At 43.1% G+C, this 16,734-nt stretch overlaps 1 protein-coding gene across 1 annotated transcript; it reads left to right on the top strand.

Moving 5' to 3' along the window:
• Positions 1–2,283: 2,283 nt before the first annotated feature.
• Positions 2,284–8,687, top strand: LOC126253443 (cuticle protein 16.5-like). Its single transcript, XM_049954789.1, has 2 exons — positions 2,284–2,340; positions 8,340–8,687. Exons 1-2 carry the CDS (start codon positions 2,329–2,331, stop codon positions 8,589–8,591), a joined length of 264 nt encoding a protein of 87 aa, XP_049810746.1. The 5' UTR covers positions 2,284–2,328; the 3' UTR covers positions 8,592–8,687.
• Positions 8,688–16,734: the final 8,047 nt, after the last annotated feature.

Raw genomic sequence — 16,734 nt, 5'->3', positions numbered from 1 at the left:
GTCAGCAGGATCCTTTTCCTATTACTTGCACGCTTGATAGGTTACAGAGTCACAGACGCTCATTGCATATGCTTCACCTGCAAGTTGAACATTTATACATCTCCCAAGCAGATGGTCAACATAATCCCTGCCCACACTATTAGCGATCCTCCTCGATATCGGTCTCTTCCCAAAATATACAGGTCTCAAAATCGTATCCCACATTCCCTTGAGCAGCGAAATCTCGAGAATCATTCTGCAGACCAAATCGGGACTCATATGTAAAAAGAAAATTTGCCCACTGCTCGACTGTCCAGGTGGCGTATTGACGATTCCACTCTAGAGGTTCCCTTCTGTGAAGACGGGTCAGAGGCACACATGCAGCAGACCTCCGACAATAAAGCCCACTCTGTCGAAGACTTCTCTACACCGTTTGCCTCGACACAACTCGTTCGGTGGACGCTGCGAGGTCAGATGCCAGCTGCTGCGTAGTACTCAGGTTGCATCGTGGTGCTTTTATAGCAAAATAACGGTCCACTCTTTCTGATGTCACACTTCATCGGTCGTGCCCTGGTCTTCGAGATACAGGTTCGACCTCTACAAACCGTCGCCACATCCGAGAAACAACAGAACGATGCACGTTAAGCCATAGGGCCACATGAGTTTGCGACTGACCTGCTTCCATTCTTTCTATAATCCTTCACCGCAGAGAGCCTGGTAGGCGTCTTCTCTGTGCCATACTGCACCTTCTGTGACTGTGTACACAGGGCTTGTGGATGTACGAATACCCGGCGAGCACTACTCCGTTTGATAGTTGTCCTGACGTCATCGTTGGCATGGTTTTCCGGTGACCCAAGTGCCATCTTCCGTGCAGAACATGATCGTTCGGACATCTGTTGACAGTTTGTATGATTATGTAGTGAATTAGAAATAGGACACCAGTGACGCTAGGATGGCGTCTGCAATGTTCGAAACAGGTAACGTAAATAATGATAAATAGCTAGACGGTGTCCGTTCGTTTTGTACAAATGATTCCACGGTGATGTTACAAACGTTCAGAGATGATTGACGAAGGCAAATGTATCAATCTGAGGAAAGGGACTCTGGTCCGAAAACGACTGAGTCGAAAGTTATAAGCGAGAATCCTTCTGATACCTCTGACAGTGGAGTACATGTACCGGTACCGTTGTTGCTAAGACTGTAAGGCAGGCAATTTTCAGAGGTGTAGTAAACTTGGGCTCTAAAGTTGGTAATTTAAGAACTACGAGGACTTGTTCATCTTCGGTACTGTGAAACACATCTCTTTCACTGTAAGGTCTTTGGTTCCCATATTTCTGGTGGAGATAGTATAGGCCAAAACGAAAAAAAACGTCCAATAAATAAGGGCTCTTAAGAGGCATATCTTAAGAGGGGTGAGCACTTGTTCATATTCCCTAGTGTGAAACACAGCTCTATTACCAACAAGTACCAAAAGCTTACCTTACAGAGACCATATTTTTGTTTTGGTCCATACTACTATCTCTGAAAGTTGCCCACCCTACAGTCTTAGCAACAACAGTACGGGTACAAGTATTCCACTACCAGAGGTGTCAGAACGATTTTCGCTTATAACAATCGACTCCGTCGTTTCCCGACCTAGGTCCCTTATCTCAAATTGATACATGTATCCTTCTGCATTATCCCCGAAAGTTCGTAACACCATCACGGAATCACTTTGAAACTAACTTCACTTTAGCACCTGTGAAAAAATGTTTTGATAACTGGTTCCGTAATTTACAACGCTACGAGCAAATCGTGAGAAATTAATGAACTAAGGATTTAATGTGAATTTGAGAAACACAGATAAAGTATTACACACGTATAAAACAACATATTACTATCAACTCTGTCAGTCTTATCAAAACTTCCAAGTAGAAACCTCAGTTAACTGCCCGAGTCTGCGGAATAAACTCTGAATGGACGACTCCTCTCGCATCGAGAAACGTATCGAACAGCATACTACTATCAAATGACAGACTCAGTACAACTGATGTACGAACAAACAAAAACCTCCGAAGGCATCGTTTTATGCTTTGTTTGCCGCCTGTTATAGAACAGCGTGCAAGTCATCCGAAGCTGTGTCACTACCGAAAAGTACACACATGTATGCTAAGGAGCAGTGATGTGGCTGTCCGGGTTCGACCGTGTATGGCCCACCTGATGGGCGTATCCGGCAAGGTGTTACGCAGAGTGCTCGGCTGTTGGCAATGAGGCAGGTCCGTGGTGGGGCCGTGGGCAAGTATAAAAACCGGCGAGAGACTGGTCCCGGCACAGTAGTCGCCAGCCGCTGACATCACCACACCTCACAACATGTACAAGCTGGTGAGTGCCGCCAGAGATAGCTGCTATGCACGTTTTTTCATCAGTCCTCTGACTGGATGACATGGTCAGCCACGAATTCGTCTCCTATGCAAGTCTCTTCATCTAAGAGTAACACTACCATCAAAGTCCCTGGTCTCTTTGCTAGTTATTTTCCAACTCTTTCCCTGCAATTTTTATCCTCTGCAGTTTCTTTAAGTAACAGATATTACTCCTTGATGTGTTAACCCACAAAGGGGTACCCAAAAGAAACCGAACTTATGTTTTTAATTTACTTATTCACATTTGTGCACAAACCTTCAATCTTCTTCAACGTACTCTCCACTTGCACTTATACACATGTCTAATCTTTCAGTCCAATTTTCAAAACATTGTTTAAATCCATCTTTTGTGATGCTTGACAGCGCGTCTCTCGTTTTCTCTTCGCCTCAGAAACATCATAGAAACGCTTTACTGTCTAGTCTCTTTTCATCCTAGGAAACAGAAAACGTCTTACGGGGCACGTTCAGCTGAATATGGTGGGGGATGGGGGGAGGGGTAAGGAACAGAGAACATAACATTTTTGGTCGAGAACTGTCGTACAGAGGCGGCTGTGTGAGTAGGGGCATTGTCATGATGGAAAAATCACCCACCTCACTGCCAAAAATCAAGCCGCTACCGATTCACATTGTTCTGCAATCTTTTCAAAACTTCCAAGTAGAGACCCTGGTTAAATGTGTGATCCTGCGGAATAAACTATGAATGGACAACTCCTCACACATTGAAAAAACAAATCAGCATTGTTTTAATGTGTGATTTCACCTGACGAGCTCTCTTGCGGCGAGGTGAATTTGAAGTCTTCCACTGGCTTGATTGTTGCTTTGATTCAGGATCGTAAGCATAGGAGCATAAGTTTCGTCACCTGTTATAATTTTTGAAAAAAAAGTTTGGCTCATTTCGGTACTCCTCTTTCAAAACTCAGCATGCTTCAATGCGATCTAGCTTTTATTCAGCAGTCAGCAGTCGTGGCGACGAATTTGGCAAACGCCTTTTTCATTCCAAACTCTTCTGTCGCAGTTTGCTCCACGGAATTCCCGGCAGCTCCAAAATTTCTTCAATGGTCCATCGTCAATCTTCGTTGACAACTGAACGAATGTTTTCAACATTTTCATGTGTTCGGAAATTGAAAGGACGACCAGAACGAGTAGTCATCAACTGACATTTCGCAATTTTTGAAACGCAAGAACCACTGAAGCACTTAAGTTTTCCCACAGCATCATCCTTGTACGGTGTTTCTAACATTTCAAGAACTTCTGTTCCTCTTTTCCCAAGCTAAAAGTAGAATTTTTCTCAAAAAATAGTTCAAATGGCTCTGAGCACTATGGGACTTAACATCTGAGGTCATCAGTCCCCTAGACTTTGGAACCACTTAATCCTAACTAACCTAAGGACATCACACACATCCATGCCCGAGGCAGGGTTCGAACCTGCGACCGTAGCGGTCGCTCGGTTCCCGACTGAAGAGCCTAGAACCTCTCGGCCACAGCGGCCGGTTAGAATTTTGCTTCTGCACTCTTTTCACGAAAATAAGCTATTCCAAAACCGACAATCATACAATACAGTTATCACTATAAACTCTGTCGAAACTAGTCCTGACCTTCTTCAGCGACGACACTCGGTTTACCGACTCTGAAATCTTCGCCATATGTGCTCCTAGTGGCAAAACGCGGTATTATAAAAACACTGCCCACCAGAAAACTAGTTCGGTTTCTCTTAGGTACCCCCTCGTACGTCCTATCTTCTTGCCTTTCTTCTTGTCAGTGTTTTCCACATCCTTCTCTCTTTCCTGATTCTCCAATGAACCTCCATCTATCTTATCAGTCCATATAATGTTTAATACCCTTCTATAACAGCAAATTTCAAAAGCTCGGATTCTTTTTTTCAGTTTTTTTCACTTCATGATTTACATCTATACACTGCTGTGCTACAAACGTACATTCACAGAAATTTCTTCCTCAAATGAAGACCGATGTTTGATTCTAGAAGACTTCTTTTTGCCAGGAATGCTCTCTTTTTCGGTGCTAGTTATTTTGTTTCAATATAGAGTTCTTTCACGTCGTCTACTTCGTGGTCATCAGTTTTTTTACGTTAAATTTAGCGTTTAACTCATTTCTGCTACTCCTCATTATCGCCGTCTTTCTTTGGATTACTCTCACTCTATAGTCTACGCTAATTAGTTATCACATCTGCCTTGCTATATTGGTGGTTGGATGCATGACATCTGTCTGAAAGTCTGACGGTAAGTCTCAAGATTAGACAAACCAACTTGCATAGCCGTTTGACTGCAACTTACCCTAGAATTTTTAGAAATCCTGATGGAATGTTACCTATATCTTCACCTTTTTTATCGTAAATCTTCCAAAAGTCTCTTGAACTCTGATTTTAATACTGGACCGCACATGTCTTCCGTTTCGACTTCTATTTCTCCTCCCGGCACGTATCAGACAGTTCTTTCCTCTCGTAGATGCCGTCAATGTAGTATTTTCACCTATTTGCTCAACCCTGGGCATTTAATGTCGGATACCTTTAGCACTCTTTATCTTAACGTCTTTGCTTTAATTTCACCTAAGTTTGTTGTGGCTTTTCTAAGCACTGAATCATACCACTGAAACTACGAGATGTTTCATGTACGATCAGACCACTTATCAGACCAATGACCTGAGAATACTGTTCACACTGAATAGCTAACATTTTGTCACATACCAATTTTTTTTATTTATAACTACTTTATAAATAGACTTCAAGTGTTTAAGGGCATAGAATGTCAAGAATATTTGGAATTGTTGGAATGTCAAAAATCATTTACGTCTTTAATACTACTTTCCTCATCCGAATGTTTGATACTGTCTATGAGTGCATTAGGTGTTACTTGTATATTGGCTTACCACCCCATGAAGCGACTGGTCTATGTATTTATGCACCGTAGCTCATCAACTGTACCTTGCAACTCAGGATCATTCTACTTACGCGAGTACTAACATGCATATCCAGCCTTGATGTAAGTGGGTTTCTGCATCCACAGTCACTTTGAGTGAAATTTATGTATATACCCGACCACGCCATCTCGTTACATATGATGCGATCATTGCAGCACTGGTCAAAAAGTTTGAAATGTTTATACAATCAGTGACCACAAAGAATATTATGGATACTGTTGTCAAGTAATTAATCTTTTATGATTACTTTCCATACTGAATGTGGTTACATTAATAAGGGGCTGCTACTATGTGTGAGTCTAATGTCATCTGTGGAGCACCCACATAGTATACTTTGGACCACTTCACCACATGACATCGACAACAGTGTTTCCACAGTGTGGGTCGCACTCAGCGTTAAAGTGTTGTGTACTGTCAAGATGTTCAGACGAGTATAGGCACGCATTAATGTGACAAAAAAAGGACGTAACATTTCCGTTGTGATAACTCCTTATGAGGATCAAAACTAGTATTATTATAAGCTTGGTGCTGTTCCTTATAGAATTTTGGAAACGGTTAATTCGTCCCGACATATCGCATTTAATCTATTCTAAATCACACATTATGTAACTGTTGTAGCAACGGGCCAGTATTAGATGTAACACAAGAATACAGTTCTGACGCTGACAACGACTTCATCTACTGTGCGTTGTTACAATTCCTGAGACACTAGCTGATACCGGTTGCAGCAACAGTATTGTATTCTAGTGTTAAATCTGAGGTGTTAAATCTGAACTATTAAGTCTGAACTGGTCATATGACATTTTTCGTCCAGCTGGTACAAGGTTAGCTGCAAATGGTTTTATTTGAGTCATGTTGGTTACATTAATTCACAACAAGCTCGTTTCTGAGGAATTACTGTTTTCAACTGTTCCTGTTGAGATATTATAATATGGTATACTTACATCTGTGTATTTTCTATGTAAGTACAATGTAATATTAAATATGAAATACATAAATCTAAGTATACAATAAGATAGCATCTTAATAGGAACACTTGAAAACGGCATTTCCGCTGAAACGAGCTCATTGTGAATCAATTTAATCAATAGAAATAAAAAAAATGCATTTAACCTTGTACCTACTGACAGAAAATGTCAAATTTTGAGCTGATGCCTGCTGTAGACCCCATCGTCGAGCAGATGCGCAAAACTATAGACCTATATCTCTGACGTCGATCTGTTGTAGAATTTTAGAACATGTTTTTTGCTCGAGTATCATGTCGTTTTTGGAAACCCAGAATCTACTATGTAGGAATCAACATGGATTCCGGAAACAGCGATCGTGTGAGACCCAACTCGCTTTATTTGTTCATGAGACCCAGAAAATATTAGAGACAGGCTCCCAGGTAGATGCTATTTTTCTTGACTTCCGGAAGGCGTTCGATACAGTTCCGCACTGTCGCCTGATAAACAAAGTAAGAGCCTACGGAATATCAGACCAGCTGTGTGGCTGGATTGAAGAGTTTTTAGCAAACAGAACACAGCATGTTGTTATCAATGGAGAGACGTCTACAGACGTTAAAGTAACCTCTGGCGTGCCACAGGGGAGTGTTATGGGACCATTGCTTTTCACAATATATATAAATGACCTAGTAGATAGTATCGGAAGTCCCATGCGGCTTTTCGCGGATGATGCTGTAGTATACAGAGAAGTTGCTGCATTAGAAAATTGTAGCGAAATGCAGGAAGATCTGCAGCGGATAGGCCCTTGGTGCAGGGAGTGGCAACTGACCCTTAACATAGACAAATGTAATGTATTGCGAATACATAGAAAGAAGGATCCTTTATTGTATGATTATATGATAGCGGAACAAACACTGGTAGCAGTTACTTCTGTAAAATATCTGGGAGTATGCGTGCGGAACGATTTGAAGTGGAACGATCATATAAAATTAATTGTTGGTTAGGCGGGTACCAGGTTGAGATTCATTGGGAGAGTCCTTAGAAAATGTAGTCCATCAACAAAGGAGGTGGCTTACAAAACACTCGTTCGACCTATACTTGAGTATTGCTCATCAGTGTGGGATCCGTACCAGATCGGGTTGACGGAGGAGATAGAGAAGATCCAAAGAAGAGCGGCGCGTTTCGTCACAGGGTTATTTGGTAACAGTGATAGCGTTACGGAGATGTTTAACAAACTCAAGTGGCAGACTCTGCAAGAGAGGCGCTCTGCATCGCGGTGTAGCTTGCTCGCCAGGTTTCGAGAGGGTGCGTTTCTGGATGAGGTATCGAATATATTGCTTCCCCCTACTTATACCTCCAGAGGAGATGACGAATGTAAAATTAGAGAGATTAGAGCGCGCACGGAGGCTTTCAGACAGTCGTTCTTCCCGCGAACCATACGCGACTGGAACAGGAGAGGGAGGTAATGACAGTGGCACGTAAAGTGCCCTCCGCCACACACCGTTGGGTGGCTTGCGGAGTATAAATGTAGATGTAGATGTAGATGTAGAGAAAAGTTGTTAAGTGGTTGTAAGAGTTATGTAAAGCATGAGCTACGCCCTAACACGAAATTTTTCTTTTCTTTACTCTGGAGTGTGCCCTTATATGAATGGTGCTAGCAGATGAAAACGGTGTGGTGCAGAGTGGAAACTCATCCTGGAAACAACCTCCCGGCTGTAGCTAAGCCACCTTCTCTGCTACGTCCTTTCCTGCAAGAGGAAGTGCCCACAAGGCAAGCTGGAGAACTTCTTTGAAGTGTGGAAAGTAGGAGAAGAGATAGTGGCGGCAGTGAGACTATAAGGGAGGGTCGTCAGTCGTGTTTGGAGAGAACTTGCCTGTGAAAAGCAAAGGCCATGTTCAGGTCAAAGTCTGACGCACAGTATTAGTCAGCCAGACAGTTTCAGGAAATAACCCGTTTGCTCATTGCATAATACAACAAGATCACTGCCTTCTCCTGCGAATAATGGCGTTATTCTGCCCTACTTAATCGCTGATAAGTGGCGATAAGGAGTTGCTCTTACACACATACTCTTTGTCATCGCAGATCGTCCTCGCCGCCGTGTTGGCCGTCGCCGCCGCCGCCCCCGGCTTCCTGGGCGCGCCTGCTGTCGCCTACACCGCCCCCGCGGTGGCCGCCGCTCCCGTGGCCTACGCCACCCCTGCTGTCGTCAAGGCCGCCGTCGCCGCCCCCGCTGTGGCCTACGCCGCCCCCGCTGTAGCCTACGCCGCCCCCGCCTACCACGCCCCCATAGCCTACGCCGCAGCACCTGCTGTCGTCAAGACGCACTACTTCTAAGGAATGCATTTGCTGTCAAGATGACTGTTTATTTACCCACCTACTTGCTGACGTGCGCGTAGCAGTGGTGTAAATAAAGTGACTTTTCTTGATAAATTATTGTATTGTTTATTTATTGTCCTATCTAAAACCCATCTTAGTTTATAGACATTTATTTCACTACTTACCGTATAATACCTTAAAAATACTTCCTCCTTCTAAGTAAATGACACTACTCTTACTCATAATCTCTGTACAGAAAATGCACACAAAGGTTTTGTGATAGTATTAATGACTCTTTTTTTAAGGTTTTGTAACTATAATTAATTTTACAGGCAACACTTTGCTTTGCATAAAGCTACTTTTAACCTCTAATGAGTTGCCACTAAGGCAAAGTATGTCTGAGCACTCTTGAATCTGATGAGCGAAGCAAGTAAATCGAATAACCGACCTACAGTGGCTTAACTTAGATTAATGTAAAATGTAATGTGCGTTGATCATTGTAAGTACCGATGTGCCAGCAGTGCAAAGAAATCATGGGCATCACAAGACAGATGAAGAGGAGCTCAATCCACATATTTTACAATAAGAAATTAGATAGCTGATCCCTCCTCTCTATAATTTCGAACTGGAGAGAGACAACTGATAGAGAGAATCTCAAATATAAGCTTTCACTTTCCTACTTACTCTTCTTTCGTGTATGTATCACACTTATAAAGAAAATGGAAGCATAACAATTACTTATTGTTGAAATTTTTGGCCCTGCGTTACCATACATTATACTAGTCTCTGCTGCTCCAGACAATTTTTCACCTACTGATGCATCTTGGTAGTGCATTCTTTCTGTAGCTCACATTAGTGGCTCTTTTCCAAATATTTACGAGCTCTGTACCACATAACTGACGTATCCTTTTGGTCTTTTCTAGAATCAGTACAGGAGACTGCCGAAGAACGCTATTAGAAATGGATTTATGGCTCATAAAGTCATTAAACTTGCTTGTCAGCATCTTTGTTATTCCATTTTCCTAGCGTAGTAATTTTGATTTCAAGCTTCCCCTTATCCAAAATCTGTCAGTCAAGTGTCGTTCACATAAACATATGCAATGGACTATAAACCGTATCATAAAATTTCGGATGTCTGATGTGAGTCCTTTTTTGGGAGGTTTTCCCACATGAGATTTGTTAGTATGTATTTCTCACCTTCATTTGCTTTTGTTTATTTCTTAGTATTGTCATTGGTTCCATAATTTGCTTTTCTCAGTAACAAAATGTCTCAAATGTAGCTACATCTTGCACATAAAATTAATCTTATATGGCATTATCTGTAAAAAGTTTCAATGCCTCATATGCAACTTTCACTTTAACCCCTCTCCCCCCCCCCCTAAAAAAATGACGTCGAATCACATCAATTGAACAATTATCTCGTATTCCTGTTAACTATTCTTATCAACCATTCTGAGACCATTTGAAACCAAAATGTTTGCTTTTCCTATACAACAGTATTAGTAACAATATACGTTATAATTTATCATATCGCAAAAAAATTCTTAGTCTCTCATTTTTCACAGAACAGTTATACCACAGCATGCATGCACTGTTTCGAATCTTCCGACTCAGTACGTACTGATAATAGCCTAAATTCGATGAGGGCGAGAGCCCAAAAGTTCTTTAAGATGCACTGTATCCAGCTTGTGAGGACCCTGTATCGTCACATGCCAAAATATGGTCATTTTGTGTAATATTCCAGAGTAAATTCATCGATCGGTTTCATCGAAGTGTCTATGTTGCAGCTACCTCTGGTTCTGCCTGGGTAGAATTCCAAAGTAATCGCTGCCCATTGATAATGTTTAGAATAATGTCTGATTGTTGTTGTTGAGCGCGAGCTCTTAACGTGGTAGTATAGCAGGGTACAGTCAGAGTTTGCCAGACTAGCGCTGGGATTGAGACGATGCGTGGGCCGGCACTGTTCGGATGAAATTGCTGATTCACTTTCAGTATGATTATCCGCGCCGTGTTTGCTCACGTTACATTCGAGTGTGGAGAGGAAAATGTTGTATGGTGGCACACGGAATGTTGCCACACTGTGCTTGTTTAGCTGCTTCTCATTCATCAATAAAGTGTAAACTAATGACATGCTTACAATCACTGTTCTTAATCCAACCATCCACTATCCGCTTCTGTAAATTGTAAATCATTGGAAGTCATGGAGTTGAGAGAGCCGGCAATATCGTCGTAAAGCGGGACGCAACCAGCTGTCGAGTTAAAAGGTGAAGCCGCTCAGCCGGCCGCGGTGGTCTAGCGGTTCTAGGCGATCAGTCCGGAACCGCGCGACCGCTACGGTCGCAGGTTCGAATCCTGCTTCGGGCATGGATGTGTGTGATGTTCTTAGGTTAGTTAGGTTTAAGTAGTTCTAAGTTCTAGGGGACTGATGACCACAGATGTTAAGTCCCATAGTGCTCACAGCCATTTTTTTAAGGCCGCTCAGTGATGATTAGACCCTCTACAGCCAGCAGATTTCGGGGTTCGACTGCTACTTTTCACCTGCTATTCCACACAGTCCCAGAAATTTTGATGGGGTAGTGATGTAGTGATGTAGAGGGCTACACGAGATGCAGTAAGATGCTTAAGTGTTAAACAGGCGATGTTTACCAGTATTTGTGCGATTGTAATCTCTATTTCTTGCTCTCGTATCATCGTTATTTAATTGCTATGTTGGCTAAGTCAATGGAAAACCAGCACCGTTACGTTTACATTTGCTGTCTACACTGTCCAGTTTCATTAACGTGACAATCCGTCAAATGTCTTAATGACCGCCTTTTTCAGCGCGGACCACTGCGAGACGAGGGGGAAGTGACTCATTGAGGCTCTGGAAGGTAGCGACTCTAGGGTCTTCGCCAGCTGCGCTAGGTTTCATGGCGCGAAGGGCCCGATAGAGGTGGTCCCACAGATTCTCGGCTGGGGAGTTTGGTGACCAGGGAAGTGCGTTAAACTCATCCTGGTGCTCTTAGAACAATGCACGTACGATGGGAGCTGTGTGACACGTTACCTTGTCTTCTTGGTTGATGCCATCGTCCCGAGGAAAAAAACTGCATGTAGGCAAGGACATGGTTTCCAAAGACAGATGAATACTTGTGTCGATCCACAATGATGAGATCAACCAGAGGATGCCACAAAAACTTTCCCCAGACGTGGTAGTATAGCAGGGTACAGTCGGAGTTTGCCAGACTAGCGCTGGGATTGAGACGATGCGTGGGCCGGCACTGTTCGGATGAAATTGCTGATTCGCTTTCAGTATGATTATCCGCGCCGTGTTTGCTCACATTACATTCGAGTGATGATTAGACCCTCTACAGCCAGCAGATTTCGGGGTTCGACTGCTACTTTTCACCTGCTGTTCCACACAGTCCCAGAAATTTTGATGGGGTAGTGATGTAGTGATGTAGAGGGCTACACGAGATGCAGTAAGATGCTTAAGTGTTAAACAGGCGATGTTTACCAGTATTTGTGCGATTGTAATCTCTATTTCTTGCTCTCGTATCATCGTTATTTAATTGCTATGTTGGCTAAGTCAATGGAAAACCAGCACCGTTACGTTTACATTTGCTGTCTACACTGTCCAGTTTCATTAACGTGACAATCCGTCAAATGTCTTAATGACCGCCTTTTTCAGCGCGGACCACTGCGAGACGAGGGGGAAGTGACTCATTGAGGCTCTGGAAGGTAGCGACTCTAGGGTCTTCGCCAGCTGCGCTAGGTTTCATGGCGCGAAGGGCCCGATAGAGGTGGTCCCACAGATTCTCGGCTGGGGAGTTTGGTGACCAGGGAAGTGCGTTAAACTCATCCTGGTGCTCTTAGAACAATGCACGTACGATGGGAGCTGTGTGACACGTTACCTTGTCTTCTTGGTTGATGCCATCGTCCCGAGGAAAAAAACTGCATGTAGGCAAGGACATGGTTTCCAAAGACAGATGAATACTTGTGTTGATCCACAATGATGAGATCAACCAGAGGATGTCACAAAAACTTTCCCCAGACGTGGTAGTATAGCAGGGTACAGTCGGAGTTTGCCAGACTAGCGCTGGGATTGAGACGATGCGTGGGCCGGCACTGTTCGGATGAAATTGCTGATTCGCTTTCAGTATGATTATCCGCGCCGTGTTTGCTCACATTACATTCGAGTGATGATTAGACCCTCTACAGCCAGCAGATTTCGGGGTTCGACTGCTACTTTTCACCTGCTACTCCACACAGTCCCAGAAATTTTGATGGGGTAGTGATGTAGTGATGTAGAGGGCTACACGAGATGCAGTAAGATGCTTAAGTGTTAAACAGGCGATGTTTACCAGTATTTGGTGACCAGGGAAGTGCGTTAAACTCATCCTGGTGCTCTTAGAACAATGCACGTACGATGGGAGCTGTGTGACACGTTACCTTGTCTTCTTGGTTGATGCCATCGTACCGAGGAAAAAAACTGCATGTAGGCAAGGAATTCAAGTGAAGAGGCTACCTGTCGCCATTCAATGGATGTCAGGTTACGATAATAGTGTGCACTCGTTCCCAACGAACAGCACTTGGTATCGGTGCATGAACCAGAGGCCTGCTGCAGAGGGCCATGAAATGTGCATTATTATAGGACAACTATCCAAAGAGTTCCACCCAATAATGTCCAAACAGCAGACTCTGTACCACAATTTATTAAATTGCCAATACTAAACTCTTTTAAATAACAACAAATTCATATAACTTACAAAAGTTAACAAATGGTTAAAGAGTGAGCTTTAAAAAACAATAACGGTGGCTTGCCACCATAAAATCAGGAACCTTTTACAATAGTGCTTTTAGAGTTTATCCAAAAGACAAGATCCAATAATAAGTTAACTTGCCATTACCATTTAAAATGATTTATATAAAAAAACTTTAAGATAATGGCGCCTGGCGCCATAAAATGAAAGAAGCGCAACATACAACCAATAAATATAAGAACAAAATAATTGGATGCAACCAAAGGGGGAGGGCAACTCCCAACGCAATCACAGAAGAGCGAGCTCTCAACACTTCGGAGCCTTCCCACTAGAAACGGTCCCCGAAATAAACCGCTGAGAGCTCCCCGACATGCCTCCCACAACATGCCCATCACGTACGCACCTTGGTTATGTTCTGTAACACGCGACAGATAATATCAACACAAAATAAAATTCAAAAATACAGTATAACATCTCGACAGCACATGATAACCACAGCGCCGCTAACTCGGGCGCTCTTAAGTGCCAGAAGCCAACACACACAAATCTCAAACATTCCTCGCTTCCTAAAACGAAACAATAAAAGCCAAGCGCACATGAATAGTCAAACCACAGTCTTATAAGTGCCTTAACGACACCAAACGCGACTATTCCACCAAGTTAATAATAACACAATAAAAAAAATACAGGACATACCACTAAATGCTGTCACACAACCAAATTGACTAGATCGTGTTGTTTAGATCCCAGAAGACCACATATACCAAGCAGCAGTAATTCACTATGTATATACTGTACAAAACCGCCCTTCTTAGGCAGACTTTACCTAACACATCGACTGCCAAATGTACCATATATGAACGCAACTCCGGGCAGGACTCCAGTTGAGCAAATAAATTAGTACCAACAAATATCGCAACGAGCCAGACACACAGCAAAAGTTCCAACAACACCGTCCCACATCAGAAAGGTTGAGAAACCGCTGCTGGAGTTTCCATGGGAAAATCTGAAGAGCCAACTGAGTCCACACCCTAACCTGGCAGACGACTCCAAAATTCAGCAACTAGTTGTCTCCGGGCCAGAGTATCAGAGGACCCCACCGGACCTCCACATCAGACAGGGACGAAGAACAAGTACGCCGACTCCAATTAATCACCATCGCAAGGCCAGCGCAGCTGCGAGCCGCCTCCGCCCCAGACCACTCTGCTCATATCGCGAGGCACAACAACCTTAGCGCTAGTCACTAGCAGGTCAGGCAGAGCGAACTTCACGTTCCGTGCAGTCTCCGGAAAACCAACTACCCTCTCGCTTTCCGCCGGCCACCGCAAACACACGCCAGCCACGTCATAGCAAATCGCCACCGGAGCGCCACCCGCACCAGGACAGCGAACTATAATCGATTACAGTGCGCGCTCTGAACAAGATCACAGGTTAGCGGCGCGCGCCATATCAGGCCATAAGCACCAACATTCGCCTAACGGTCGTTGAATATATTAAGGACTTATTTCAATAGTGGTACGAGTCCATTTTTGTTCATTTTGAGATACAGAGTCCTAAAGTTAAATGAGCGCTGAAAAATCTGCAGTTGAGATACCAGAAATATTCAAGCATATGGCTTCTTGCTAGAGGTGAACCTTCCTTTCTGTTTGCTTGGATCATTAATTTCAAAAGCATTATAGGCAGAAAAGTGGAGGCAATGGACTTGTAACACTATTGAAATAAGCCCTTCACATATGGTTGGTAGCTCCTTGGTTCGTCTGGTTGGTCAGCTGCTCAACAGTTGCACGTCTATTTGCCCCTTCACATCTCCACAGACGTTGTACACCTCTATCTGTCATGTGTGACCTGTGGTATACCACAGTTGTCTCAGCGCTGGTTTTGGATACTGTCATTTTGCCATTCACGGTATACTTTAACCACGACGGCACGCGAACAGTTTACAAGGTATATAAGAAATAAAGTTTTCTCAGTCAGCAGTAAACAAAAACACCCTGAAGAAGGTCACTTGCAACAGTGACCGAAACATCGGAATTTTTACATATTGACAATGCGGTCACAAACCCAGAAAAAATTTATTGACTGTGACAACGGCAGCGGAAGCCAACGTTTATTTGTGACAAAATAAAACGCCTACAGCCGTCCTTATGATTTTATTTAATTTTTTGCAACCAGTTTCGGCGCTTCACTGCGCCATCTTCATGCTGTAGCTGATGCGGAAGGGGTTGACAAGATCCCTATATATGACGCATCAGATTATCTGCATAACTGGATACGCAGATAATCTGAAAACTTAGATGTGAACACTCTAACCATCAACTGTCAACTCCGCTGATGGGCAGTTATCTTTCAAATAAAGTATGATTCAAATGGCTCTGAGCACTATGGGACTTAACTGCTTTGGTCATCAGTCCCCTAGAACTTAGAACTACTTAAGCCTAACTAACCTAAGGACATCACACACATCCATGCCCGAGGCAGGATTCGAACCTGCGACCGTAGCGGTCGCGTGGTTCCAGACTGTAGCGCCTAGAACCGCTCGGCCACTCCGGCCGGCAAATAAAGTATAATAATTGTCCTTTTCTGATCGAACTGCACATGAAAGTTTTACCCTTTCGCTAGTGGTTGTTCCAGGTAGCTGTCCGAAAACACACAGGCTCCTGATGTAGTCAGTCGTAATTTAGAAAGCGGCTAAAGAAAATAAGATATACCGACTTCATAGCCGTTCACTGCTGTCAGAAGCGTGATACGTGTTCGAACTTCGTCACTAAAGATGCAGATTCAGCTGTACAATAAAAACAGAATTTTAAACAATTTAACAAATATCGCCAGTGGCAGATTGGAACCCACTTCAGTCCTTGGCCTATTCTCCACAGTTGATGAGGAAAATATTCTGAAACTGACAAGTTAATATATCAAAATTTAGGAGAGAATGACTGGATCGGTAACGTAATAAGTACAGTAATAATTGTCTTCAAATATCATTATTAATCGCGAACTCGCAGCAATGCAAGAAAGAGATTTTTACAAATGGCTGATCAGATGCAGAAGAGGAAGAAGGACTCCAAGCATTTGTCTAGTTGCCTCCTAAAACATCGTGAGGAGGAACATCATGAGATGGCTGAGCCTTCCACCATTTATTAAGATACGAATTAAATTTTTGACATGCATTTTACAAACTTTTAAATTGTAACACAAAAGAAAAGTTAATCTTTAGGTTGAGCAGCTGCATCTAACAGATGGAAGAATGAGGAATTATTGTTAGCAAGACGACTGTAGAAGGCAATGGAAACCAGTACATTAAAGACAAGTGAGGTGTATCCATAGAACATGTGGCCAGAGAGTGAAAAAGTATAATGATGGTTTCTCCAATAATACAAGATCCTGGATTAGTCACCCATTTAGAACTCTGGTAGGGAAATCCC

Source organism: Schistocerca nitens, chromosome 4, assembly GCF_023898315.1.
Source record: "Schistocerca nitens isolate TAMUIC-IGC-003100 chromosome 4, iqSchNite1.1, whole genome shotgun sequence".
NCBI lineage: Eukaryota > Metazoa > Arthropoda > Insecta > Orthoptera > Acrididae > Schistocerca > Schistocerca nitens.
This window is presented reverse-complemented; position numbering and strand designations above follow the sequence as displayed.